At 45.9% G+C, this 24,369-nt stretch overlaps 10 protein-coding genes across 10 annotated transcripts; 3 read left to right on the top strand and 7 right to left on the bottom strand.

The window, feature by feature from the left end:
- Positions 1 to 791: 791 nt before the first annotated feature.
- N7479_005688 (mitochondrial 37S ribosomal protein mS45) lies at positions 792 to 2,189 on the top strand (the record flags this gene model as incomplete). The annotated part of the gene is made up of 2 exons (XM_057253384.1): positions 792 to 1,277; positions 1,506 to 2,189. 2 exons carry the CDS (start codon positions 792 to 794, stop codon positions 2,187 to 2,189), a joined length of 1,170 nt encoding a protein of 389 aa, XP_057107246.1.
- A 519-nt stretch (positions 2,190 to 2,708) lies between these two features.
- N7479_005687 (uncharacterized protein) lies at positions 2,709 to 2,945 on the top strand (the record flags this gene model as incomplete). Its single annotated transcript, XM_057253383.1, has 1 exon — positions 2,709 to 2,945. One exon carries the CDS (start codon positions 2,709 to 2,711, stop codon positions 2,943 to 2,945), a length of 237 nt encoding a protein of 78 aa, XP_057107245.1.
- Positions 2,946 to 3,637: 692 nt separating this feature from the next.
- On the bottom strand, positions 3,638 to 3,913 carry N7479_005686 (uncharacterized protein; the record flags this gene model as incomplete). The annotated part of the gene is made up of 1 exon (XM_057253382.1): positions 3,638 to 3,913. The coding sequence occupies one exon, from the start codon at positions 3,911 to 3,913 to the stop codon at positions 3,638 to 3,640; it is 276 nt and encodes a 91-aa protein (XP_057107244.1).
- A 1,169-nt stretch (positions 3,914 to 5,082) lies between these two features.
- On the bottom strand, positions 5,083 to 7,502 carry N7479_005685 (response regulator; the record flags this gene model as incomplete). The annotated part of the gene is made up of 3 exons (XM_057253381.1): positions 5,083 to 5,481; positions 5,549 to 6,201; positions 6,254 to 7,502. Coding segments are annotated over 3 exons (2,301 nt in total), but the record flags the coding sequence as incomplete, so codon positions are not given.
- Positions 7,503 to 8,075: 573 nt separating this feature from the next.
- Positions 8,076 to 8,739, bottom strand: N7479_005684 (uncharacterized protein; the record flags this gene model as incomplete). Its single annotated transcript, XM_057253380.1, has 3 exons — positions 8,076 to 8,428; positions 8,479 to 8,538; positions 8,592 to 8,739. 3 exons carry the CDS (start codon positions 8,737 to 8,739, stop codon positions 8,076 to 8,078), a joined length of 561 nt encoding a protein of 186 aa, XP_057107242.1.
- A 1,241-nt stretch (positions 8,740 to 9,980) lies between these two features.
- On the top strand, positions 9,981 to 11,830 carry N7479_005683 (Multicopper oxidase type 3; the record flags this gene model as incomplete). The annotated part of the gene is made up of 2 exons (XM_057253379.1): positions 9,981 to 10,941; positions 11,007 to 11,830. The coding sequence occupies 2 exons, from the start codon at positions 9,981 to 9,983 to the stop codon at positions 11,828 to 11,830; spliced, it is 1,785 nt and encodes a 594-aa protein (XP_057107241.1).
- A 190-nt stretch (positions 11,831 to 12,020) lies between these two features.
- Positions 12,021 to 13,403, bottom strand: N7479_005682 (PQ-loop repeat-containing protein; the record flags this gene model as incomplete). Its single annotated transcript, XM_057253378.1, has 7 exons — positions 12,021 to 12,322; positions 12,385 to 12,471; positions 12,495 to 12,624; positions 12,687 to 12,777; positions 12,872 to 12,957; positions 13,045 to 13,079; positions 13,250 to 13,403. 7 exons carry the CDS (start codon positions 13,401 to 13,403, stop codon positions 12,021 to 12,023), a joined length of 885 nt encoding a protein of 294 aa, XP_057107240.1.
- Positions 13,404 to 15,166: 1,763 nt separating this feature from the next.
- Positions 15,167 to 16,157, bottom strand: sho1 (osmosensor SHO1; the record flags this gene model as incomplete). The annotated part of the gene is made up of 3 exons (XM_057253377.1): positions 15,167 to 15,820; positions 15,879 to 16,034; positions 16,089 to 16,157. 3 exons carry the CDS (start codon positions 16,155 to 16,157, stop codon positions 15,167 to 15,169), a joined length of 879 nt encoding a protein of 292 aa, XP_057107239.1.
- A 3,797-nt stretch (positions 16,158 to 19,954) lies between these two features.
- N7479_005680 (putative nuclear distribution protein RO10) lies at positions 19,955 to 20,764 on the bottom strand (the record flags this gene model as incomplete). Its single annotated transcript, XM_057253376.1, has 2 exons — positions 19,955 to 20,361; positions 20,533 to 20,764. 2 exons carry the CDS (start codon positions 20,762 to 20,764, stop codon positions 19,955 to 19,957), a joined length of 639 nt encoding a protein of 212 aa, XP_057107238.1.
- A 362-nt stretch (positions 20,765 to 21,126) lies between these two features.
- Positions 21,127 to 23,841, bottom strand: N7479_005679 (ubiquitin-associated-like domain-containing protein; the record flags this gene model as incomplete). The annotated part of the gene is made up of 7 exons (XM_057253375.1): positions 21,127 to 21,486; positions 21,543 to 22,003; positions 22,059 to 23,288; positions 23,353 to 23,490; positions 23,545 to 23,581; positions 23,633 to 23,701; positions 23,755 to 23,841. The coding sequence occupies 7 exons, from the start codon at positions 23,839 to 23,841 to the stop codon at positions 21,127 to 21,129; spliced, it is 2,382 nt and encodes a 793-aa protein (XP_057107237.1).
- Between the last annotated feature and the right edge of the window lie 528 nt (positions 23,842 to 24,369).

Below are 24,369 nucleotides of genomic sequence, written 5' to 3'. Positions count from 1 at the left end.
CGGCCTACGTTGACCACATATTGTCCCAGGCGTTCGCGTTGGTTTCAAAGGTTTCTCTCCTGCCACATTACTTTCATCTCGGCGGAGACGAAGGCGTCCAGCCCATGCATTTTGCTCGAAAGCTCTTCTCCCATCTTGCTTGCATTGCCACTCTTTTTGCTTTGAGTCTGGCTTATCCTGCTTTTCCAGGAGAAGAATGAGGAAACGAGGCGTGTTTATTATTATTTTTTTATTCTTCCTCTTACCCCATCTTGCTTTGGGGTATGATACCGATACATTTGCTTCGATCTGTACTTGATACAATGAACTGGTTCCAGTTATCCTGGAGAATGAACCCATTTAATTTATTTATAACCAATGTTAAAGGTCTATCTAGTAACGAGATATCGTGGGACCGTTTTTAACACCCTTTTGGGCCACTTTTCATATATTTTACAATATCTGTCAGATGTCTTCTGTAAGACTTCTACTGCAGGGGCATATATACATAAGAACTATTTAAAAGCTACTATTATACTATGAGAACTAATATACTTAGGGAATGCGAGGAAAATGTTTACTCGGTTGTATACAACGGGTGGATAGATGGTCACGTGATGACACTACCGAGAAGTTTCTTCCCCTGCAGACACCTACGCTTCCCGCTCCAACCCGACAATCTCTCTTCCTTCAATTATTGCTGCAAAAGGGTCAATGGCAGCTGGAACTCCTTGATTCTTGATATCCAGCGTCTTTCATTCAGCTTAGCACATTAAATTCCCCCTCCTATTCTTCCATCATATCCTCCCAAGATGCCACCCCGGATACAGAGCCGGAGTGTGTCCAACACTCTTCTTCCTTACCTCACAGCTAACTCCTCTTCCTCGTCCACACTTCCTTCCCTCCCTTCGTTATCCTCTACGTCATCACAATGCCTTTCTCGCCAATTCTCTGCCACGGCAGCACCACAGGGACAAACCAAGCTCCGTCGGCAGATGTTCGAATGGCTTAACAATGAAGGAGCCGGTTTCAAACATCACCTTCCCGGAGAGACCAACTATCTTACTCGCTTAAAACAACGAGGTCCCGAGGGTTCTGAGAAACCCCGTCCGTTCCCCAACAACCCGAGTTTCTTCAGTGAGCCCGTCCTCAGCGAGGAGCTACGGAATGAGGTCTACAACCGCGTCGTTGAACAGAAGAAGAGTGTCCGCATTGTCAGCGTGGAGCTTGGAATTGATATGAAGCGTATTGCTGCTGTCGTTAGGCTGGTGGAATTGGAGAAGAGACAGCGCGCACAGGTAAGAACATTTTCTTTCTACTTTCTGCTTTTTTTTCCCCTCCTTTTTTCCTTCTGGACCTGGCTTGCACCCTCCATGCATATGATGAGTCACAAAAAATCGATTAGTCTTGAAGACACCTACATGGTTAAATTTTACTTTTTGAACTGAACTGCATTCCCCTTAAATTTTGGATTCCTATCATGTTTTGTTTGGTCGTGTGACATGAACTGACGAATCTCAAATCAGGGTAAACCACTAGCACTGCCATATGCCCGGGCCATCCATGAGATGGTCCCCACCACACCCCTCGCCGAGCAAGGCGAGCGTCAAACATACCACGAACCCATCAATGACCTCCCCGCCCACCCCTTGACAGGCTCCCAAATCTTCTACCCAGTCCCTGAATCCCGCTCCTTCAATCGTGTCGAGGCCGGCCGTGTCTTCTCCGGCGCCCCAGCAATGGAGCACTCTGAGGCTGCGGCAATTTCCCACCCCTCCGACCTTGCCGAAAAGATTCTCGAGGACCCCAATTCCATCGGTTGGGTCGGCAAGGGGGCCAATGCCCGCCAAATCCTGCAGCCTGCAGACGTGCGCATTCCTCACCCTCACATGGTTGCCTTGGAGCGTGACCGCCTCGCACACCCCAACGAGCGTCTGGCTGTTGCAGACCTCCAATCTAAGAGACTCGAGCGCCAGGACGCAATTGAGCAGGCGCGTCGTGAGCGTGTCCAGGCTCGTCGTGAGAAGAAGCTGACAGTGGTCTCCCCCGAGGACTCGCGCTTCGACTACCGTATCAAGGATACCATCTACACTACGGAGACTACTGGTACTGATGGCCGTGGCTCGAAGGCTGTTGGTCGTCGCTACGGTGTGCCCCACCGTGACCGCACACGCGGTGAAGTCAAGATTCCCACCCGTGTGGAGGCTTGATTTATTTTGAGATAGTCCTCAGCAGGGCTTTTTCTTTCCCTTTTTTTTTGTTTTTCAGCAACTTTCGTGGCTACGGCCTTTGTAATTTTACTTGTATGCTACTCATCCATGGATGTATGAAGGAGGTTGATCACTTCAATGTTATGTACCTATATATCGGATAATATCCCTTTTCATTTCACATCTCGAGTAAATCTGAGCACGCTCGTGACTTCCAGAGTTTCTTGCCACAATCAATGAGCTCTCTGGGGCGATTCCCTTTTGGGTGCTCGATGGATGATCTGTTAAATGATCTATTGGATGATCTGGTCAACTTTAGAAACCCACCTCGGGACTCCTTACGAATGAGGAACTTTCTCCGATTTCTGTGGTGTAAACGAGAGGTCACAATCCTTCCCCAACAGAAGACACCTTCCGCATCTCCCTATATCAAAAATTCAAACCTTATCTTAACACAGAAGTGAGTTTCCTCGCTTATTTCGAGGTACTCTCTACCCCTCCAAGTTGCTACTGGGCGCGATGGTTGGCGCGATTTTCATTGCAATCTTTTCAGGCCTTTTTGTTGCTTGTGTAATGCTCGCATCGCCATTGGGCTTGATTAACTGGGGTCGCTCCGAGAAACAAGCAATTGCCAAGGCCGACCAAATGCCAGGTATCAAGAAAACGACCAGACTCGAGGAAGATGACCAAATCGACGGCATAGGACGTCATAAGATTGAGATCCAATGTTGCCTGCGTGACGAGACGAGCTGGTGAAGTTCGGTTAATCGCTGAGTCCTGTTACAGCGCATATGAGAAACCCTTGTCTTTGTACACGAATCTGAAGTTTTTGAAGATCGCTATCTTGTATTTACTGTCTTTTGTGGCTTGGAAGTATATAACAAGGGGAAGATGTGTATGTTAGATGTATATGGGGGGCTCTGTTTCTGAATATGTGTATCTAGTACTGGTGGCAAGCCATGAGACAGGTGCAGGAATGTGAGTTAGTAAAGATAAAAATAAGTACATACAAGAATTGTCGGCGCAGCCTTGTCATGTGCCCTTCTTAGTCCTATGACTAGAAAGTACAGACGAATTTTCTATGTGTAAGTAAAGGATTTGTCTAAATTTAAGCCTAAGAGCCCATACTTTATACGTATAGACTTACACGTATATACCACGATTGGATGTTGTTCAATTTTCTAACCCAATAGATACTTTGCCATCCCAACACCATATCACTCCCCAGCCCTGAAACCCCTTAAGAAATAGAAGAACCCCGAAAGTATATATGAACCCCGATATATCAAAATCACAATGCATAGCGCCTCGCCAAGAAAGAAAAAAAAAGCAAAGAGATATCATATGCCCCCAATAATCCCCTATTCTATTCAGCCTCCCTCCCATTCCCATTCCGTTTCAATGCAACCCATTCTCGAAGATTAACCAGATGACCACATATTCAACTCTCAACGAGCCTCTCCGACAGATCGACAGCGTCGCTTCTTTGTTCCAACCCATCCAGAGATCGCATCAGATTCAGACTCGTCTTCCATGGAGGAAGTTTGGAAGATAGACCCGATTGAGGCGAGGGTACTTTGGAACCATGAGGTAGTAGTAGGTGAGGCCGGAGCTGACCGTGGTGTGTTTGATGACTGCATGGTCGAGTTGAGGATCTGGGATGGCGAGGTGCGGGGTTGAATGAAGTCTTGTGGCTTGTGGCTTGTTTGGCAAGTGCAGATCATCGAGCTTCTGGGAAATGGTATATTGCAGATAATAATAGATTGTAGAATAGTATTGTAGAATGTAGGATAGTATTGAAAGATGTAGAGAATCGAGGGCAAGTTCATGGTATTTAAAGGATACTAGGCAACACGAACCGTCACATGCCAATTGTGGGAAATTCAGACAAAGCGATCTAGATCAGCTGCACAGGTACATATGCCCAATATTGACTTGGTATTGTTGGCTTTAATGAAAGCTTTCTCTGGTTGTACAGAGCTCTTTGGATGTAGCGATTTGCGGATCCTCGTACTTCGATGCTGTCTCTTGATTGGTGCTCTCATCACAATATTGTGTAGATTATTGTTTCGGTCTTAAATATAGGACTTGTGTATATGATCAATGCATTTGATTAAGAACTATTGGATAGGTTATTTACGCTGAAGAAAATAGTGTACTACATAACTTTTGGATATGAGAGAGTGAAGAAAATGTGTGCATAATTTATAGGCTGAAGACAGGTTATCTGAGACATCTTCTTTTATCTACTTCGGAGAAATAGATAGACTTCAATAGGGAGAGATAGAAGCTACACATCATATAACTTCAACCCCTTGGAAAGAGGTATCAAAAGAGCTAAGTACTTTGAATACCATAGCTAAATATATCTACAAGAATTGTCACGTTTCAAATAATTAGTGAGATAAGTACAAGGCAGGAGGATACACCACACCCCCCCGGCAGTCAAAATAAATAAACTAAAAAAAAACTATACATTGAAAGATAGGCATCGGGACATCTCGTTCGTGTATATGAGAATGTCCATTGCTGGAATTTGTATGCATGAATGTAAATACCGGATGTTGGACAAAAGAATCCAGCCAGAGAGGGAAAAAAAAAAATGTGCCCAGGCAGATGCGTATGCAGCCCAAAATAACAGAATATATTCATGCAGCCAAAACAGGATTCATGAGGAAAGCCATGTACTAGGCCTGAGGAACTCGAAGTGAGGTGCATGTTACCATCACAAAAAGTTGAAAGGATGAGAATGGAGAGAAAAGACGAGTTGCTATACGGGGTATTCAATGAGAGAGACAGAAAGTCGAATCAAACAAGTCGAAAAAAAGATTGTGGAAGTGCATAGGGACCGACCAACTAAGACACGGTAGCCCATCCAAAGACAAATCAGTTTTCATTCTTTATCCAGAGGCGCAGCCGTCGCATCAGTGGTTGTCGCGGCATCTCCCGATGTTCCCAAATGCGGACTCAATGGCGAATCTAGCGTGTCGGGACTACCGCTACCCCATGAATCTTCCCGCATGATTGGTGCGGCATCTGGCAGGTTTGACTTGGACTCGAGGTGATCAGATTTATTAGCGGTGCGAGAAGTCGAGGGTGATGGAGGATCCACTTTTGGTGGTTCTTTGCGGTAGCCACCTTGCATCGGGCTAGCTGATGTATCAACAACTGGCGAGGAGGAGCGAGGAGAGTCGATGAATCCGCGCCATTTGCGCCAGCCTTCAAAGTCAATCAGGGCCTGCATACAGCCCCATTCTGTCACTTTCTGTTCAAGCCAAGGGAATCCGACCGGCTATTCGAAAAATTGTTAGCATACTTTGAGAAGTAAAAAGAAACTCGCAATAGAGAGCTCGGCCTACCTTGGTCAAGAAATCGTTACAGCCAGCAGCCAATGCCTCATGTCGGTCACTTTGCAGACTGCTAGCTGTCAACGCGACGATAATGACCGGACTCCGGAACAACGAGAGATCTGATAAAGTATCCTCTTCACTGACCGTACGCTGAAGGCCGGGTCTTCTGTCCGCAGCAGATGTATTGGACGCGCTGAAACGTCCAGAGGCTGTTTTGGGGAAGACACCAATGCCATTTAAGCGCTCCAGGCGCCGGATCTCCTTGGTGGCTTCCAGACCGTTCATCACGGGAAGCTGGATGTCCATCAGAACCAAATGGAATCCACCTTGTCGCCATTTCCGGACTGCTTCTTCGCCATTCATTGCGCATTTCCAGCGCACTTTCAACCTCTTCATGAAGGCCTCTAGAAGCTTCTGGTTGATGATGTTATCTTCCACGATGAGGACATTGATTGGCGGAACGGTTCCGTCAATCAACCCGCCAAACATGGCACCAGGAGAAGTGGCCACTTTTGATTTTCGGACCACGCGTGGTGATGCAGTTGCTGGAGGAGTGTGTGATTTCGCCTGCGGGGATTCTACCGGTGGTGCTGCCGCCGGGGGTGTTGGCATTGCAGGAACGGCAGCCGGCATAGGTTGGGAATGAGGAGTAGCGCCAGTTTCTATGAATGTTAGTGGCCATATTGAACAAAACAAACTTGTCTGAGAATGTACCTATTATGCCAGGGGTCTGGTTATGGAGAATTGTGGGAGAATTTGTTTTGTGTCGTGTTAACGGAGGGCGTTGCTGATGTCGTGCCCTACGGCTTCCCGGAGATGGCAGCAAAGGAGCAACGCCAGTGTTGAGAATAGAAATTGACGGCGCACTAACCGCTGATGCAGCTCCCGAGTGTGCAGAAGGTGTGCCCGCGGTCGCATTGACCGGCGGCATGAGAGGGAAGTAATCACCATGCTCGCCCGGTTCCGAGTGGTGGTGCTGGTAGATCGAATGGCGCGGCGATGGCTTTGGTGTTCGGCGTGACGGGGCATCGATCACCAAGGCTTCCTCGATTTTTTGTCCGCCGGGGTAGTATGAATCGAGTATAGCTGATAGGACTTCTTCCGGGCTCAAGATGCGCTCGGGGTGACCTGATCGATTGGTAGTCTCCCGTGGTGAAATCCGGATAACGATATCGGGCGAGTCAAAGCTTCTCCCTAATGAATTTCCGTATTTCATGATGACCTGATCACGTAGCTCATCTACCACTGCATCCTCTCTGCACGGCACCAAGGTGGCCGAGCCACCTGGCCGTTTGACCCAGATCCGACGTGTGACCATCTCGCGAGGAACGAGGGGAGTGAATCCGCTGCTCTCTTCTGAAGAGAAGAGATTCGCCTCCAATAGGCCACTGATCAAGTGCTGGTGTGATGCAGGGAGAAGAGATTGACGACGGATCGCAAGGCTCGGGCGCTTGCTCGAGGGAGGAAAGTAGGAAGCAGAAGGCCCGCGATCATTCGTAGGCCACTCGATGACAGTATTTAGGGTCGGAGTTAATTGAGTCTCCGGGATTGGCGTTTGGACTTTCAATTGGGAGGACTGGAAGGAGGTGCTATCGGAATGCTGAGGAGTCGGCAACGGAGGGGTTTCAAGCGGAGAAGGAGGGTCGCCCGAGATAGGAGTCGGCAAGGAAGAATTGTATGGCTCAGTCGACGGCGTACAAGTGCGAGTCCCTGTGTAGTGAGGTTCCGAAGGCGCAGACACGGAGGAACCTAATTCCTGGTTCGTCCCTGGGGATAGGGGTTCTATCTGACGGTCGCGAGAAGATATCTCATCCAAATGGGTTGAAGATATGCTATACGGAGATTTGTTGGAGTCGAGAGGGCCCGAGGGTTTTGGGTGGGCACTCGGGTCCGCATCCGCTTTTGGAGATAATCGTCCAAGCAATTTTGCCTTCAGACGTGATATCCGTTCTGACATCGTGAGTCTTCATGCCATTCTGAGAGGAGAAAACAGATGGTTTCTGTTTTTCTCTTTTTTTTTTCTCTGTTGTTCTCTGCTGTTCTCCCAGATAAGGCCTATCTCGTACTTTCGAATATACCAACAATACAGCTTCAAAGCCAGAGGTCAAAGGGGTCAAAAGTCAAAGAAGTTGAGAGGGGAAAGGTGTGACACCTTTGGGCAGAGTCACGTTAGTTGCTGATCTCCCGACTAAAAAAAAAAGCTATGGCCTTTTTTAAGGCTAATATGATGGAACATGCAAGGGTTTAGGGGGCGCATAGATAGAACTTTGGAAAATATGTCCATTATTAAGTATCTAAATTGTTTGATCTTTTCTATTAGGCGAAAAGGAATATATATAGAGCTAAGATACCGTATAAGAGCATTAAGCTTGTATATAGCACTGTTATCTTCGCGGGACTTGACAAGAGTTAGGTACATAGAAGGCTACTTGATTCATATTCAACACAAAATAATCAAAGGATCCAAACCAGATAAACACGAGTCACATATAGCCACACAAAACTGCCTACGTGGCAACCCTGAGAGTACTAGTGTTTAACCAGAGGCAGGGCCAATTGTTCTTAGGGTCACTGGGATATTCTTAAGAGCTGCATCTGCCGTTGCACTCCATAGCAAGATGTACCATCCATCTTGTCCTGTCGGTTGGGCATAGAAGTTGACCTTGGCCTGGCTGCACACAACATATTTTCCATATAAAGTCCACACGTCGGTTTGTGGTGTCGACAGGCTGCTTGAATTATTACTTGCCTGGACGCTCGGGGTAAAAACGACTGGACAGGCCATTGAGCCAGTATCGCTCAATCCCAGCAGATTGGTAGTGTTGGAGGCAGGGGTGGTCGTGTTATCAAAGTGAGCAACCCAGGTCCTTTGATTGTCGCCAAACGTCACTATAACTAAATTAGACACCTCTTATGGGGACAGTGAATTCAGGGCCTACAAGAAAATGCGAACTTGTTGGTTGCATTTGATAGGGACATATCACCGATCTGAGCTTGGCCTATCCAGCAAATAGGATTAATGGTGATCCATTCAAAGGCAAGAGATGTTTACCATCTGCATAGAAGATGGGCAGCCCATCGATGTTGTGGCCATATGCATATAAACTCCACGAACCATCGTCCTGACGCTTCTCCATAGGATGTGCCGAGCTAATAACTGCAAAGATCGCAACGATCACAGCAAGGATACTTGAAGTCATGTTTTGAAACAGATGTAAACAAATTTCCAGTTTGATAGATATACTGCTCTGTATCAAGAGTTGGATCCGGGTGCTTTTGAAATCGTCTTTCATATATATACGTCCCGGAGGGGTATCCTCTTATTTCCCCGAAAGCATAGTAGGACGAACTCAGGATTGGCAGGGTAAGCTGAGCCGTATATGAAATCAGTGTCACAGAACCTCTGCCTTGGATATTTTAGGAATCCCTGCCCTTGTCATCCTGTGCTGCCTATCCTATATCGCAAAATCTCGCTCCTTAATTACAAACTCCCTTCTAAGGCTGACCTAGCTGAACAGACATTGCCCAGATGGCGTGCATGGTAGCACCATACAGTTTCACAGATTGAGTTACACCTACCTCCATGCCCGAGATTGGCTCGCCATTACACTTACCACCTTTTTTTAAGTGATACAGAACATCATGCCCACGTGGCAAAGTCCCAAATAACCCTTTTGTCACTCGACCTGAACGTTTTACAGCTAGGATGGGCTATCAGACACACGAGATCAGGGACCCTGCGTCGGGACCTGAAAAGAAAAAAAGATCTGATCACGATAATGCACGACCCACATGAATGTGGCAGTACATACCGGCGCAACACACAGGGGCTTAGATCAGATGGCTAGACACCATGAAAATCTTCTAACTTCACAATGATTGTCGATGAAACGAACTGTCTCGCTATTCGGCATGAATTGAGATTATACCCACTTGAACAATCTATTTGGGGCAGAGAATAAGTCTTGCCTCATGCTCAAATTGAGCTGGAGGGCCTTAGGCCCTTGTGGCTTGGTGCATCGTCTTCCCTATTCATACATGAATCATTGAGATGCTCACACTTGAGCAATATATTTGGAACCGACACGAAGTCTCGCCCCATGCTGAAACTGGGATGGAGGGCCTTAGTCCCTTGGTGGCTTGATGCATCGTCTTTTAGGCTATTGTTTCTACTTTCGTCTGTTGGAGATGACGGCATGCCAGTATCTTCTAGCAGTTTACGAGGTCGTTTACGAGGTAATGTACGAGACAATCTACGAGGCAGTCTGCGAGGTAATTTACAGGTTGCATTGCCTTTGGGTCAGAAGAGGGCGCTCGTAAAAGATCAGCTAGAGTCCCTAAGGGAAGTATATAAATTCCTTCGACGACTTGATGGAATAAGTGTTAACAATTCTTCTAGAGCAGAAATCAACAGTCACTTTTAAAAGCTTGATATCAAGCCATGATGAGATTTTCTTCCATCATCATTTTGGGCAATTTACTTGGTACTGGCATTGCCTATGGTCATTATTCCTACAAACCATCTACAACGCTGCGACCAATTGCCACAAGGTCTCGAGCTCATAGTATCTATGAGCCTAGCGGGACTCCATGCGCAGGAAATCTTCCCAGCGACAGATCTGTGTGGTGCAATTACAGTATCGACACAGACTACGAGAATGTCGCCCCAAACACAGGTGTTACGCGTGAATACTGGTTTGAAGTCAATGAAACCACTCTCTCTCCCGACGGATTCATGCCTCCACGTCTAGCCATGACCGTCAATGGCACCTTGCCTGGCCCAACTCTTGTTGCAGACTGGGGTGATTGGGTGATCGTCCATGTCACTAACCATCTGTACCAGTCAAGGAATGGCTCAAGCATTCACTGGCATGGCATTCGCCAGAACTACACAAATTCAAATGATGGTGTGCCCTCGGTCACCCAGTGTCCTATTGCCCCTGGCTCGACTATGACCTATAAATGGCGAGCTGCCCAGTACGGATCCTCGTGGTATCACGCCCATATTGGTCTGCAAGCCTGGGAAGGTGTTTATGGTGCTATTATCATCAATGGACCAGCAACTGCAAATTACGATCTGGATAGCGGTCCATTGTTCTTGGGTGATTGGACGCATGAAACCGTGGATCAACTACATCAAGACGTCCAAATACGCGGCCCTGTCAAAAAATTGTCAAATGGACTTATCAATGGCAAAAATGTCTATGGAAATGGTACAAATACTACTGGGTCTCCTTTTCATATGAAAGTGGAAAAAGGGAAATCCTACCGGTTGCGACTTGTGAATCCTGCTATCGACACACATTGGAAGTTCACTATTGACAACCACACAATGACCATCATTGCAATGGATCTCGTTCCTATAAAGCCATTTATCACGAACGTCATTAGCCTTGGAATGGGTTCGTTTCTTAGCCCCATCCTTATCGCTTTAAACATACAAATCCAGCTAATGCTCTATACCCAGGTCAACGCTATGATATTATCATCACAGCCAACCAGGATTCCGTGGCCGAATCTTTCTGGATGAGAGCTATACCAGCCGATCGATGCTCACAGAACGAAATGGCCGGTAATATTAGAGGCATCCTCTACTACGGCAACATGCCCAAACAACCGCAGACGCAGTCATTCCCCTTCACAAACGTCTGTGAAGACGAGCTTTTGACCAATCTAGTTCCCCATGTTCCGAAAAACGTCGATCCACCAGTTTCACCGGTCTGGGATAAGAATGTAACAGTCAGTAATTTCAGGAATGCACAGAATTTCTTCCGCTGGCAGTTCAACGCCACCTCAATGAACGTCAGCTGGGAGAACCCGACATTGAGGCAAGTCCACCGCAACTATATGAACTTTTCCAATTCAAGCGGCGTGATTGAGTTGCCCTTCAAGGATAAATGGGTCTATCTCTTCATCCAAAACACCAACGTCGTCACTCATCCCATCCACCTTCACGGTCATGATTTCTCTATCTTGGCGCAAGGGTTACCTGTATCTGGGAAGCCACAATGGGACGGTTCTATCATTACGAAGAATCCCCCGCGTCGAGATACGGCGGTGCTGCCTGGGAGTGGCTGGCTGTTCATTGCTTTCCAGACGGATAACCCTGGAGCATGGCTGATGCATTGCCATATTGGATGGCATGTCGATGAGGGTCTGGCATTACAGTTTATTGAGCGGCAAGACGAGATTCGGGATCTCGTTGATTATACTTCGTTGAATGAGAATTGTGCTGCGTGGGATAAATATGTCAACAGGAAGAATATTGTACAGGAAGACTCAGGGGTTTAAGGAAGTGTCTTTGTGCCAAATGATACCATGGATAGGAGAGAGTGGGCGTTGATGTGGATGTTCAATAGATATATTTGGATTGCGGTGGTGGTGACAGCTTGTATTTATGTGATTATTCGTATTTCATTTTTATCTTCAATATCCTCTCAAATTCTACCTCAAAGTTAGAGAACATATCATAAATCCTAAATCAACACTTTTCAATCGCATTATGTCGTTCCATATCAGGCGTTGATGTTCGTTCAGTTTGCCTTGGACTAACAACCCCAGGAGCAGCAGGAAGAATGCCCTTTTCCATATCCTCTGTTTCTTGCATATCGCTCTTCCTTAGCAAAAGCAAATCATCAATACTTTTTCCTGAATCTTTTGCTTCCTTGCGCAACTTGCGATAGCGGATTCGCCAGGAAATATGGCTAATATATATCCCTGCCTCGAGAACGACCACCAAAACATACATAACTCCCCCAATTATGTCAAATGAACCTTGTGCCGCTATAATACAAATGCGTCAGTCATTTGTCATAGATATTTCTAGGATGTAGAGCAAGTCCTACCTAATGCAAAGAGAGAAAATACTCCGCCTAGGGTGTCGATGGAGAGGAAGACCCAATCTACTAACATCAGCAGCTGTCCGTCAAGTGCTGCAAGTCATAAGAAAACCAACTGAAGCCAATCACCCGTCCATCTCGCTTCCATAATTCAAAATACGGCGGCAGCAGTCCTGCAACAAGGAGAATGGTGGCTATAACCCCAACCACGATGTCGGGCCACTTCACACCGTTATTATACGGTATCTGTCAAGACGTATTAGGTTTTACTTCTTTCAAAAAATAATAGAAAGAAAAATAAAAAATACCCTCAAAGTCAAGATGAGAAGAGCTTCCAATCCCCCAAATAAAATAACCGTTCCCAGGGATACCAGGGCAGCCTTGGTTTTGCTATAGTCACTATCAAAATTGAAGAACAGCGATCAGCAATGCGCGCACAATAAATCCATACCCGCACCCAGAAGAGAAGGAAAAGAACAGAACCCCAACTCACTGGTTGTAATAAAGAACCTGACCCCAACTAACAAGAGAAAAAAACCCGAAGATCTGAGGTTGAACCTGCAACGGGACATTGACTTGCTATAGCAAGGACGATAAAAGACAGCGGTCAGCGATATATAGATAAAAAGAAACGTTGAATTATAAGGCAAGGGCGATTTAACTCACTTGCAGAATCAGATATGCGCCCATTGGAACCGAGCCTGCATGAATCACAATTGTGAGTAAACCCAGTTTCAATCATGAAGAGTTCTTTTCTTTTTCCTCCTTTCTCTTTCCTCTTTTGAGTGATATTCCCCACATATCAAGAGACTCGAAAAATAACCCTCGAAGCTCTAAAACCCTATAAAATGAAGAAACAGAGACAACTCACAGCTCGCCCAGAGAAACATCATCGCCGCGGGGAATCCATCTGTGTTTTTACGCCGCCAGTTATACCAGATCTGTGGTAATAGCTGGATACACCAGAGAACTGTCCCGATGGTACCGAGGACGTTCGATGCCAATGTGACATTGTTTTCTGGCATCCTTGAAGTAGACGAGGTATATCATGCGTATAGAACAGGACGAAATTAAAACAACGTGTACTATGTACACAATATATACAAGAAAAATAAAAATGCCCGAGTAGAAAGTATATATCAAATTATAACAACTAGATCTACGAGGCGGGCTAGTACATACTTATACTAAACAGCCAACGCACAAACCCAAGAACTAGTCCACGAAACAGCGGAGACAAAATCGGAGATTTGGGGTTTTAATTGCGAATCAGTGCGAAGGTCAGGTCCCCTTCTTATGCTATGCACAGTATCGCATGAGCACCAATCCGCCAGTCGAGCCAGTCACGATTCAATGATAAACGCCAGGTGATGCAGGCAAGTATCAAGATGATGAGTATGAATCCCAGATGCCCTGCTATTAGTGGGAACGGAGATAGAGAATGCAGGATGATAAATTCAGTGCAGAATAAACCAGGAATAGACGAGGAAACGACAGGGGAATAAGAGAAAGCTTGGGCAAACACAATGCAGCGGTGAAGTCTTGACCGTTTGATGCAGGACTTGGCTGATGGATCTTCACGATTAGTGCATTGGCCTATAAGGGAGAGGTAGATTTTGCCTACTTTTTAGGCCTGGAGTGAGAGAGCGTGATGGTTTAGTCTGTCTAGCAAGAGGGAGAAGAAGAACTAGTATGTGGTTTATAGAGAGATATTGATACTGATTTTGAGAAGACAGGCTCTTTTGCTAAACATCAATATCCCCGCATTTTCAAGGTTGATCGAGAACTGCAGAGTTTGGGCTCGAGAGTACAGTACGAGAAGAAGCCTAAAATATTTGATGGTTATTAGAGGAGGGGAGAGGTTATTATGGACTAAGACTAGATGGGTTAATATATAGAGAATGAGGGCTGGAATACGGGGGTTGGGGCTATAATAATATACATTGGTGTTGTTGGTGTTTGTGCATTGCATTTGCATTTCTTCGATGGTTGCATGTAACGGGCTGGATCTGGGGGAAACCTGGAGGTAGAGGGAAGCTATTAATATAAATTAACACTAAGCTGGGTAAAAGTAATAAATCCGTACTTATAGACAATATATCAGATACAATACCCCTATATACCACTATCCATTGTTCAATTCTCCGGTGCACATACCACATGTGGCTACCCGCTTTGATTTGACATATCCGATCCCTTAAATAAAAAAATAGACCCTAATAATAAAATAAGTGTGAAGGACTGTTCTAGAACCTGTGAGGCCCCACGAGTGTGTTTAGGTGGATTCAAACACCGACATTACGTAGACGTATACGTAACAAAGTAGGCAGATCACAATTTAGTGAAGTGCACTAAAGCCAGGACATTACTATCCTAACATATAGGCACGTACCATCTCACATGGTTGTTTTTCCATGTAGAAATAAGTCTTTCAAGATCAACAGACCAAAATTCTAAACCCGATTCCAACACAATGGAGAATAGCACCTCAATCATGAAGTAGCATAAAGGAAAGAAGCGGGATAAACCACCCGCTAGAGTAAAAACACAGATAACCCCAAACCACAGAAAAATACGTGCCAAGAAGAGAAACATGTAACACAAAACAGAAGGAAGCCATCAAGACATCACGTTAGAGGAACCAAAAAATCACACACACATCGAGGTTGGATCCGAAGGGTATCAAGGGGAAGGGAAACAGATTTTGCGACAAGAACAAATGGCAAGAAACTCGGACAGGGAAAAAAAAAAATGAAAATGAGCAGACATCATGCATACGAACCAGAGATCACAGAAGGATCAGATAGTTCGAGGGCGCAATGCCAGTATCTCCATTTTGCTTCCGAGCTTGCCACCATCGGCCGCTCACATCGGATACTTCCAAAATCTCGTGCTTAGCGAAGCTAATTTCATTGGCGTCTTCTGGATTGGCGTCATAAGAGTAGATAGCCTTGGCTCGGTAGGGGTAGTCTGTTGGCTGGGGCACTTCGCCCACTTCCTGGTCGCCGTTTCCGTTACCCGAAGTCTGGGGGTTGGGGGTACCGAAGCGAGCCGCGGAGGTTCGTTCGGCGCCAGGCGCGCCGCCAGGGTATCCGGAGACAGGGGACGAGGTCTCGAAACCACCTAGTTGGGCGGAGGTGTACATCTGCGGGGTGTTGCCGGTTGCCATGGTGTCTGGGCGGGCGCCGAATGCGCTTGACATGGGGCGGCTGCCGCGGTAGGAGGGGTCGGCCGGCTGTTCTTTGTTCAGGGCGAAGGAGTCGATAAAGCCGCGGTGAGTCGCCTGCGGTGTGGAACCGAAGTAGAAAATCCAGATAATGATGATCATGGAAAGCAGGATGAAGCCTGCGCCTGCCGCTTGCATGGAGCCTTGGTTGCCGTAGATAAGGTTGTTTGCGCTCGTGGATGTTAGGACGAGGCCACAGGCAAGGTAACCGACGATCTGGAGGCATTATCAGTAACAAGGCCCTAAAATATTCGGCATTGAAGAGTCATCATACCGCGACGCCATAAACGTGGCCCGTGTCAGTACCAAAGGTCGCGATGAGGCCCACAATGACACAAAACATGTATGAGGTGGCCCACCATGAGTAGTTGGGATATTCGGTTTGCACATCAGCAATGATAGATGAAATGAAAGCAATGAGCCATGCCAGCTAAAATTGTATATTAGTCAATTGTCGAGTTGTGTAGGGGGAAGTCGAACGAACGATTGAAATGGAGACGGTCGCGAGCGCGAACGGGTCACCTAGGAGGTTGCTAGGCCGAAATTTGGCCATTTTGTTGGATCTTTAGATTGGATTGGAGTTGGGTAAAGGCGATTTGAAATGATCGAAGAGAAAGAAGGAAGATGAGCGATGTGTTGGTATATAAGAGTGTTGTTGTTGAGTCCTGAACGAGGCAGACGGGAAGGAGCGACTGTAGTTAATTAGTGTGGAGCGACAAGTGAGTGAATAAAATGTGCCAATATGAATTAATGACAGTGACAAATATGAAGAAAGCCTCTACAAAAAGGAAGATATGGGATTTGAAGTACCTTAAGATAGAGGTGGGTTCAGAGACAATCGGGGGTGAAGAGGTTGGGAATCAAAAGGTCCCCTTGCAGAGAGGCAAAAACAGCACCAGGCTGGGGAAAATGAAAGGAACAATAGTCAAAAAAAAAAGATATAAAAGAGTGGATAATATTGAATGTTGAAAGAGAGAGGAGAGAAGCGATGTAATATTAAATGGAAAAGGAGGAAAAGTGGCAGATTCACAGTGGAGTCCGGGCCCCCCTGGAAATCGGTCTCGATTCTCTTTGGGAAATTCGGGAAATTAAAGAGAAGAGATTGAGAAATCTGGATTTGATAACCCATAATATCATAAATGGGCTTCTCTTATTATACCCTTACTTTCGATTTTATCTACTTTGTACTCCGTATACTCCGTACAAATAGAAAATAAAAAGTGACTCTGGACAATCTATAAATATCCGGCTATCTTAGTCATCTCCCGCTTTACCTAGGTACATGCTAGGTACCTTACGATTGGGCCATACATGTACCTGGATGTATGTACCCAGGTACGGAGTATACTGCAAATAAGTTGGTTCGGCAGAATGGCTGAATCATCATCCAATTGGGGCTGTGGCGCAACGGTAGCGCGTGCGACTCCAGTTCGCAAGGTTATCCGTTCAAATCGGGTCAGCCTCATTTGTTTTTGTTTTTCTTTTATTCGCAAGGCTATCTATCTACTGAAGGGTCAGCCCTCATCTCCTTCATTTGTTTTTGGTTTGTCTTTTGCTAGAACAAACTGCTATCCTTTTCTCACTACACAGATGAGAGTTTACTCTTTTTTTTGTGAGAAGGAAAGAGAGCTAGAGATTACTATTAGCACATGCGAATACAGAAGTACATACCGAGCTGCCTCGACCGCAGTTGAGTAACTAGCACGTCTAGTATTGGGTGTACAGGTGGTTATGCTGTTTAATCCTTATACGTCCTATAGATCTATAATCAGGTAGTTTTTGTACTACTAAGTAAAATATTATAGTCATCCTAGAATTTCCATGTACGAAGAGGAGTCAATTCGGGGGGAAGTATTAGGGTTACGACAGAATTTGCTTTATCTAGATTAAAGCTTTGCTCGCTATATTTGCATGATGCCTAGAGGTTCATATATTATCACTGCATCAATGGCCAATATATTGGTTCTCCACAAATTTTGGAGGGATATTGAAGTGTAGAGAAGGGAGAGGAGAGAGAGTCAGAAGTTTGTCCAGCAAACGAAGCTAACTCGAGACCTAAAACTGACTCTTAGATATACTTATGACAATGCCTCGACTTTTTCTGCTTAAACGCCGCATCTTCCTGACTTGAAACCATAGAACTGTATTTATAGAATTTCAAGATCGTAGTCAGCAGGATAAAAGTCAATTTAATGAGATGACAAAATCTTATTTGGCAAAAAGATGATTCCTCTGGTAATCATCTTTAAGGAGACCCCAGTTAATTGGGGAACCTGATAATCTGGTTTAAGCGCAATTTGAACCGCGAGCTTTGAGGGACTTCGCCCGCCCAGATAGGATATCGCTTGAGCGTTTACCGCTTAGCTAGACCTCCTAGGCAAAATACTTGGTTGAGATGTTATATTGAACCTGTGTGGCTTTCCTGTTCTAGTGTTTTACTACTTAAGATATCGGGCCAGGGTTCTATGGTCAGACATAACTCGGAAGACAAGCAGTTTTTGATGCCTCATAAATAAGTTTCCTGCCCTGGTGAAAACTGTGCAGGGTTTGCACAGGCTGTGTAGTAATTGAATGAGTACTTCATACTTTGAGAGAAAAAAAAAATAAAATGTGAAAAAGCCAAGGAGAACAAAGGAATATTTTGAAGAAATAAAAAAAAGTAAATGAGGCTGACCCGATTTGAACGGATAACCTTGCGAACTGGAGTCGCACGCGCTACCGTTGCGCCACAGCCCCAAATTGGTAAAGATTTGCTCTTCATACTGCACTATGATAATAAAAGCTTTATACTCCTTTGGCTTTTTCCCATTCCTCCTTTTTCCACAAAAAAAAAGGGCACAAGAATAAATCTCTAGAAGCTATACAACATAGAAATCTATAAAAAAAAACAAGTAACTGGGTTTGATGTGCCCCAGCAAAATTTATACCAAAGAGAATATCTACATAATACATGTTGAGTTTTCTATAACTTTCCTATGCAAAAGGATACTTGGGCATATAAGTTTTTAGGTAGTTGGGAGATATAAAATGATATATATACGTAAATATAACTACATCCATGGATGTATCAAACTTGATAAAGAAATACTGCGGCAAAAAGATATCATCTAGAATATTATAAATTGATATCATCTTCATGCGAAGTTGTCTTTCTACATTCCGGGGTTGTATTTCCTGTGCATGGGCTCACAAGTACAAAGTATAGAAGACACATTCCTAGAGAAGATTGGCAAAAAGAACATGAGGCTGACCCGATTTGAACGGATAACCTTGCGAACTGGAGTCGCACGCGCTACCGTTGCGCCACAGCCCCAAATTGATGGTGTGGTTCCCACTTTATAGCTCTATGAATATTTACACATATAATAGCTTAGCCAAGACTTAGCCAAGATGTCGCTCCGTACCAATTACAAGCTTGACCTAGGATGGACCTATATACTATGTATGTATATCCTTCGTTTTCTCTCCTTTTCATCTCCCAGTACTGACTTCTCTTCTTCCGTTGTTTCTTGCTAACCAATTAGTAAATTAACCGAACATGTAACTAATCCTAACATTATATTAACTAGAATTATGTATCACTTAGTTACATGATTTATATATTCCTAATGATAAGAATGGCGTGCTACAACTATATATATGTTAACCTTGGGCGCGGTCGTTATACGGGAAGCCCTATATAACAAAGAGTATGTCTGGCTTGGAGCAGCTCTACTCCGTACTATATGATTCTGTGCATATGGATACCCGTGGACTTACTGGAGGCCTGTTCCCGTTAGCCAGCGCACAACACCATATAATTCCTCACTGGGTACCTACGAACTTGATCACAAATCGTTATCCTTTACAAGTCAGGAGTCAATATACTGTTCTGAAAATTTGTGCTCAACAACCACATTTGCGTAGGTGAAGAACCTGGGGTATATTAGCACAGTCCAATTGTTGTCAAATATAATGAAAAATATGATATAAACTATGTTCATACATATTCAAGGTAGCGGTATTTGATCTAGGATGGGCTGAGGGGAATAGCTTTCCATATACCACATTGGAACATACCCATCAAATCCTCGGCTTAACCAAGCTGGATATCATATTCACCTGTAGGTATCCATAGATATAAACTTGAATATCAAAATACCTATATACGTATCCTGTAGATTGGACTCTCCATACCGTATGTTAAGATGGGAAATATCCCACCTGCACTGTGCAAGATAGAAACACCGAACGCCTAAATCAGAGGTATCATAGCGAAAAACAGCAAGAGCAACAGCAACAGCCAGAAACATCACTCTCCAGCCTCTCAGTGGAATGTCACCCGAAAAAAGACATCTGACAAGCCTCCCTCTAAACCTCCTCCTCTCTCCCCCGTCTGACAACTTCCCCCCTCCTGACCTCCCTCTCAACATCCTCAAGTCTTCCCTCCCACTCGGCCCAGCACTCCCCACTCCCAACAAGCCCAACCTCATACCAGCGCTGTAGCACGCGCACCGTGCGCGTCCTCAGCTCCGATATGTCAGCCGCCTGCTCACTCTGCGTTTGCATGAGCCGATCTAGTTGTGGCTGGAGGTCGATTAGTGCTGCGGAGCTCTGCGCGTCCGGCACAGGGAGGTCGTTTAGCGACGTAAGGCGTGACGCAGTTTCGGGGAAGGCGGTGGCGTAGGAGAGGACTATAGAGGCTAGGGTCTGGGTTGTGAGGCCTTCGGGGATTTGGTGGGGTGGTGTTGTTTGGAAGAGGTCGGGATTGCGGTCGTCTGGTTGGGGTTGTGTTAGTATGATATTGGATAGGATGGGTTGGATTGGATATGTGAGATTTCATTATGCAGACATTAGGATTCGCAATTCAGACAGGGGGAGGGTATGAGATGAGGGGGAATGCTGTGGTGATAATGCGGGTGTAAATAACATTGATACTGGTTACATACGAAGCTGTAGAACATCCCGCACGGCTGGGACACTTCGACTGAGCCGCTCTAGTTCTGATTCTAGTCCTGCAAGGCGACGGGAGACTGTCTCGTCGAGAGATGTGGGCTTTTCGGGCGTGGTAGGGACACCGGTCCAGTCTGTGGTGCCGGTGAGGAGGTAGGTAAGGCGGCGTAGGCGCGCTTCGAGGAGTTCGATGGTGGCTCCAGCCACTGCGTCGCTTTCGAGAGCCATGGTCTGTAGAGATCAAAGATCAATGGGGAGAATTGCGAGGGGAGTTGATTGAGAAAGAGTGCCAGGAGCTTGGTGAGGTCTGGTGCAAACATGGCAAAATGTGGGGACAGCCCTTTTAAAGCTTATCAGCTGTACGGAGTACAAAAAATGTGCATACATCTATGGATGGACCTCGGGACGCTTCTACACAATGATTTGTCTGTTATAATATGAAATTCTTCATAGGAGATCGACACTTGGGACACTAGGGCTCATTAAAATCAAATCATTTGGCATACAGCCTAAGATTGGAATTGCTCTACAGTATCTACATATTCATCATTCATTCATTCGTATGCTTTCCCCGCATGCTTCATTCAATGCTACTTCACATGCTCAAGATGGTGCACTGTGCCATCATCATCTGCATAATTCCACTCTGGATCAACTTGCGAGGCAGTAGGCGCGGTGGAATTGGTTGCGGCGGCGTGATGACCTAAGAGGCTCGCTCCACCCTTCTCCTGCATCTCTTGGCTGGGCTTTGGCTCATCGTCGAACCCGGAGACCTCATAGTCAAAGACATTCACCTGTGTGGCCTTCTCTGCCATTTCAGGCTGCTGTGCTTTGTGCTGGGTTTCCACATCGTTCGACTCCACCCAGGAATCTTCTTGGTCGCTAAAGATTATGGTAGGGGTATTCTCGAATTCACCTCTAAAGGCATCGTTGTCTCTATTCACGAAGCCCTACTTCCAATTAGCCGGGGACTCTAGAATGATCTGAGAAAAATTGCGTGTCTTACCTGAAGCTGTGACGGCGCAGGATCCACTTGTGCGTTCACTGCATTCTCGCTCGCATACACGAGTAAGACAGAACTCCATTCTTCACGAGCGGCCTGGAGCACTTCAATCTCCTGAACTTTCCGAACGGTGTAGCCAACAACCCCGCCATCCTGTGTGGCTGCAGTGTCGCCTTGGGATTTCTGTTTCTCGGCTTGTCGGGTCTTTCCATCTTCTGCCGAGAAGCTGATTCGCCACCACTGATAGTCATTGCTGTTTTCAGTATCCGAGTCCATATCCATTAAGTGACCTGGGGCGGTCGTTTTCGGATTCGATAAAACATAAGTCACATGCGGTTCGGTGCATACGCCTCGTAGCATATACTTGTAGACAGGAGGCTCGGAAGGTGACTTGGGAGGTTCGGTAAGTGTCTTTGATATTTCACGGAGAGACTCCATGGCACTCTGCTTTCTAAGTTCCAGTTCTGCACTCGGGTTAGTAGCCAACATTATGAGCATGATGGGAACGGTTGTCTTTACCTTTGAGCTTGGCTTCTATTCTTGTGGCAATTGTTCTCAATTCCTCTGCGACTCGCATCGTCTCTGGACCTGTCGCTCCGGAGGGAGACTGAACGGGATTGCTCACTCGCTCTGGCGCAACCAATGGCACCGCCTGGGCAGCTTGTTCAAGGAGTTCCGTGATTGTCGAACTGCCCACGGCGTCCCGCGGAGTCGTATAGCGGTGTATGAGTCGTTCGAGTTCCAACACATCCCCCTGTATCTGCTGTCGCTTTGCGCGGAACTCACGAGAAAAATCTCGGCAGCTGCTAAGATACCGATCTGGATAGAACACAGAATGGATATCCACACCAACAGGATTTGGTTTTTGAAGAGCATCGAGTCTAACGACTAACACTTCTGCTAAATGTTCAAGCCATGCATCGTCAAGCTCCTTCCCTGGTCTATCAGACCATAAAGCTGAATCCAAAACATCATAGAGCGTTTGGCCACTGTCCTGCTCAACAGGAGGCTCAAAAGTGAAGAGCTCCCTGCTATCAGGCTCAGCGAACTGGCCGAAAGACTCTTTCCTGTATGCATGTGACGTGAATATGGTTGCCAGTGGGTTTTCAGGATCTGCCTGAATAGCTGCACTATGCCATGCTTCCAAAAACCTCGTGACGCTCTCCTCCGAATCTGCCGAAAGGGATGACATGCTTTTAAGCTTTGATAAACAGTCGCTGCTGCCAAAAGCCCGTTTCGTAGTATCCATAAAAGCCATCAGCCGCTGGGTCTCATGAATGATATCATCCCAGTCGCTATCACCGGCCTTGCCATCATCCATTGTGACAATCTTTGGCAGGTTGATCGGCTGCCCATTCCACCACTGCGACTCATGACCGTAGTCAAACAACGGTTTGTTCCGCAAGAGCAAGGCTTCTCGCGCGAGAGGAATACTGTGGAGAATTGTCAAGAGCCCTCCTAGGTAAATGCCGTCTGGGTTAGGGCGGATAAACGCAGGTTCGCCCTCCACTCTTTTGCGGTCTTCTGGATCTGGGCTAATCATGACTTCTTCAGATGATGTGTTGAATAAAGTCATCGCCCAAGCACCTTCTTCGTAGTGATCTCGGGTTGCTTTGTTGAACTGCGACTGTGTATTTGACGTCACTCCGGTTTCCTGCTGTCCTATATCCGAATTCAATGACATAGCAACTGCCTGCTGCAATTCCTTTTCTTCGCGTTCTGCTAGACTGAGATTTTGTCCGGAGCCTTCTATATGGTCAAACAACCGCAAATTAGTATACCTCTTGCAGTTGAAATTTCAAGATTGTGATACCCTTCGGAGCGATCGCCACAGAATCTTGATATCCAGTATTTTGTTCCGGGTCGCGTATGTCTGTTCGGGAAGGGGGACGAGAGGGTGGTGCTGTCGCTGGCATTGGTGGCGCATTGTCTTGTTGGGCAAAATCCCATGCTGGGGCGGGGTATGTTAATTCCTAAACTGAATTCGCGTGAGACGTAATCTTACAAGAGCCCCTGTTGTCATTCCAGTAGCTGGTTATTGGCTTTAAGATGTCAGATCATATCCAGGAGTTGCTGCGCGTCGCCAAATTTACCTTTAGTTGAGACCCTGTTGGATCTTCGAAGTAGGCGTTGATCGCTTTTTGTGAGTCAAGGTTGTTTGCCTATAGTAAAATTAGCTAATTTATTGTTTAACAACCCAGTGGCAGTCTCCTACCTTCAAGAAGGCGATGGCTTGCTCGCGTGTCGTGCTTGTGAAACTGACGAAGCTGGTGATGGCTTCCTCGGTCGGTTCGGAAGCCATGTTTGGTTCTGCGCTGGAACTGGAAACCAATAGATCAATGTACAAGCATGGCAGGGGCACGGAAAGCAAATAGAACAAAGCAGGAAAAGAGTTGGGAAAGAGAAAGAGAACGGGAAAGAGTCGCAATGGAGCTTCCCCACCACATGACGCCAAGCGTCATTCCGCTATTTGAGTTCTTTGTACTGATTGTCCTCCCCCTTGTCCTCTACCTCGATTTTTTACTTCTTTGAGCTTAAAATATACATGTTAGGACTTGCTCGAGCATTTCTTTCACTTCTCAGTCTATTTTGAGTCTATCGATGTTCATACCTCGGACTAGTTCACGTTCACAATGGATATATATCTTGAGAACTCATTGTCTACTTGTTAGGTGTTTGAATGGCCTACTCTGGGTCTTTACACTACAATACTATTTATGGTCGAAACAAAGCAGTACATAATAGTACAATGGCCCTTGAGAGCTAAGGCGAGCGAATATAAAGACCCTTCTCTTTCCTGCTAGATAATAATTCATCACACCTTGTAATC

Source organism: Penicillium vulpinum (genome assembly GCF_028829585.1).
Source record: "Penicillium vulpinum strain IBT 29486 chromosome Unknown utg000003l_segment0_segment0, whole genome shotgun sequence".
Classification (NCBI taxonomy): Eukaryota; Fungi; Ascomycota; class Eurotiomycetes; order Eurotiales; family Aspergillaceae; genus Penicillium; species Penicillium vulpinum.
Note: the sequence above shows the minus strand (reverse complement) of the source record. Positions and strands in the feature narration are given on the sequence as shown.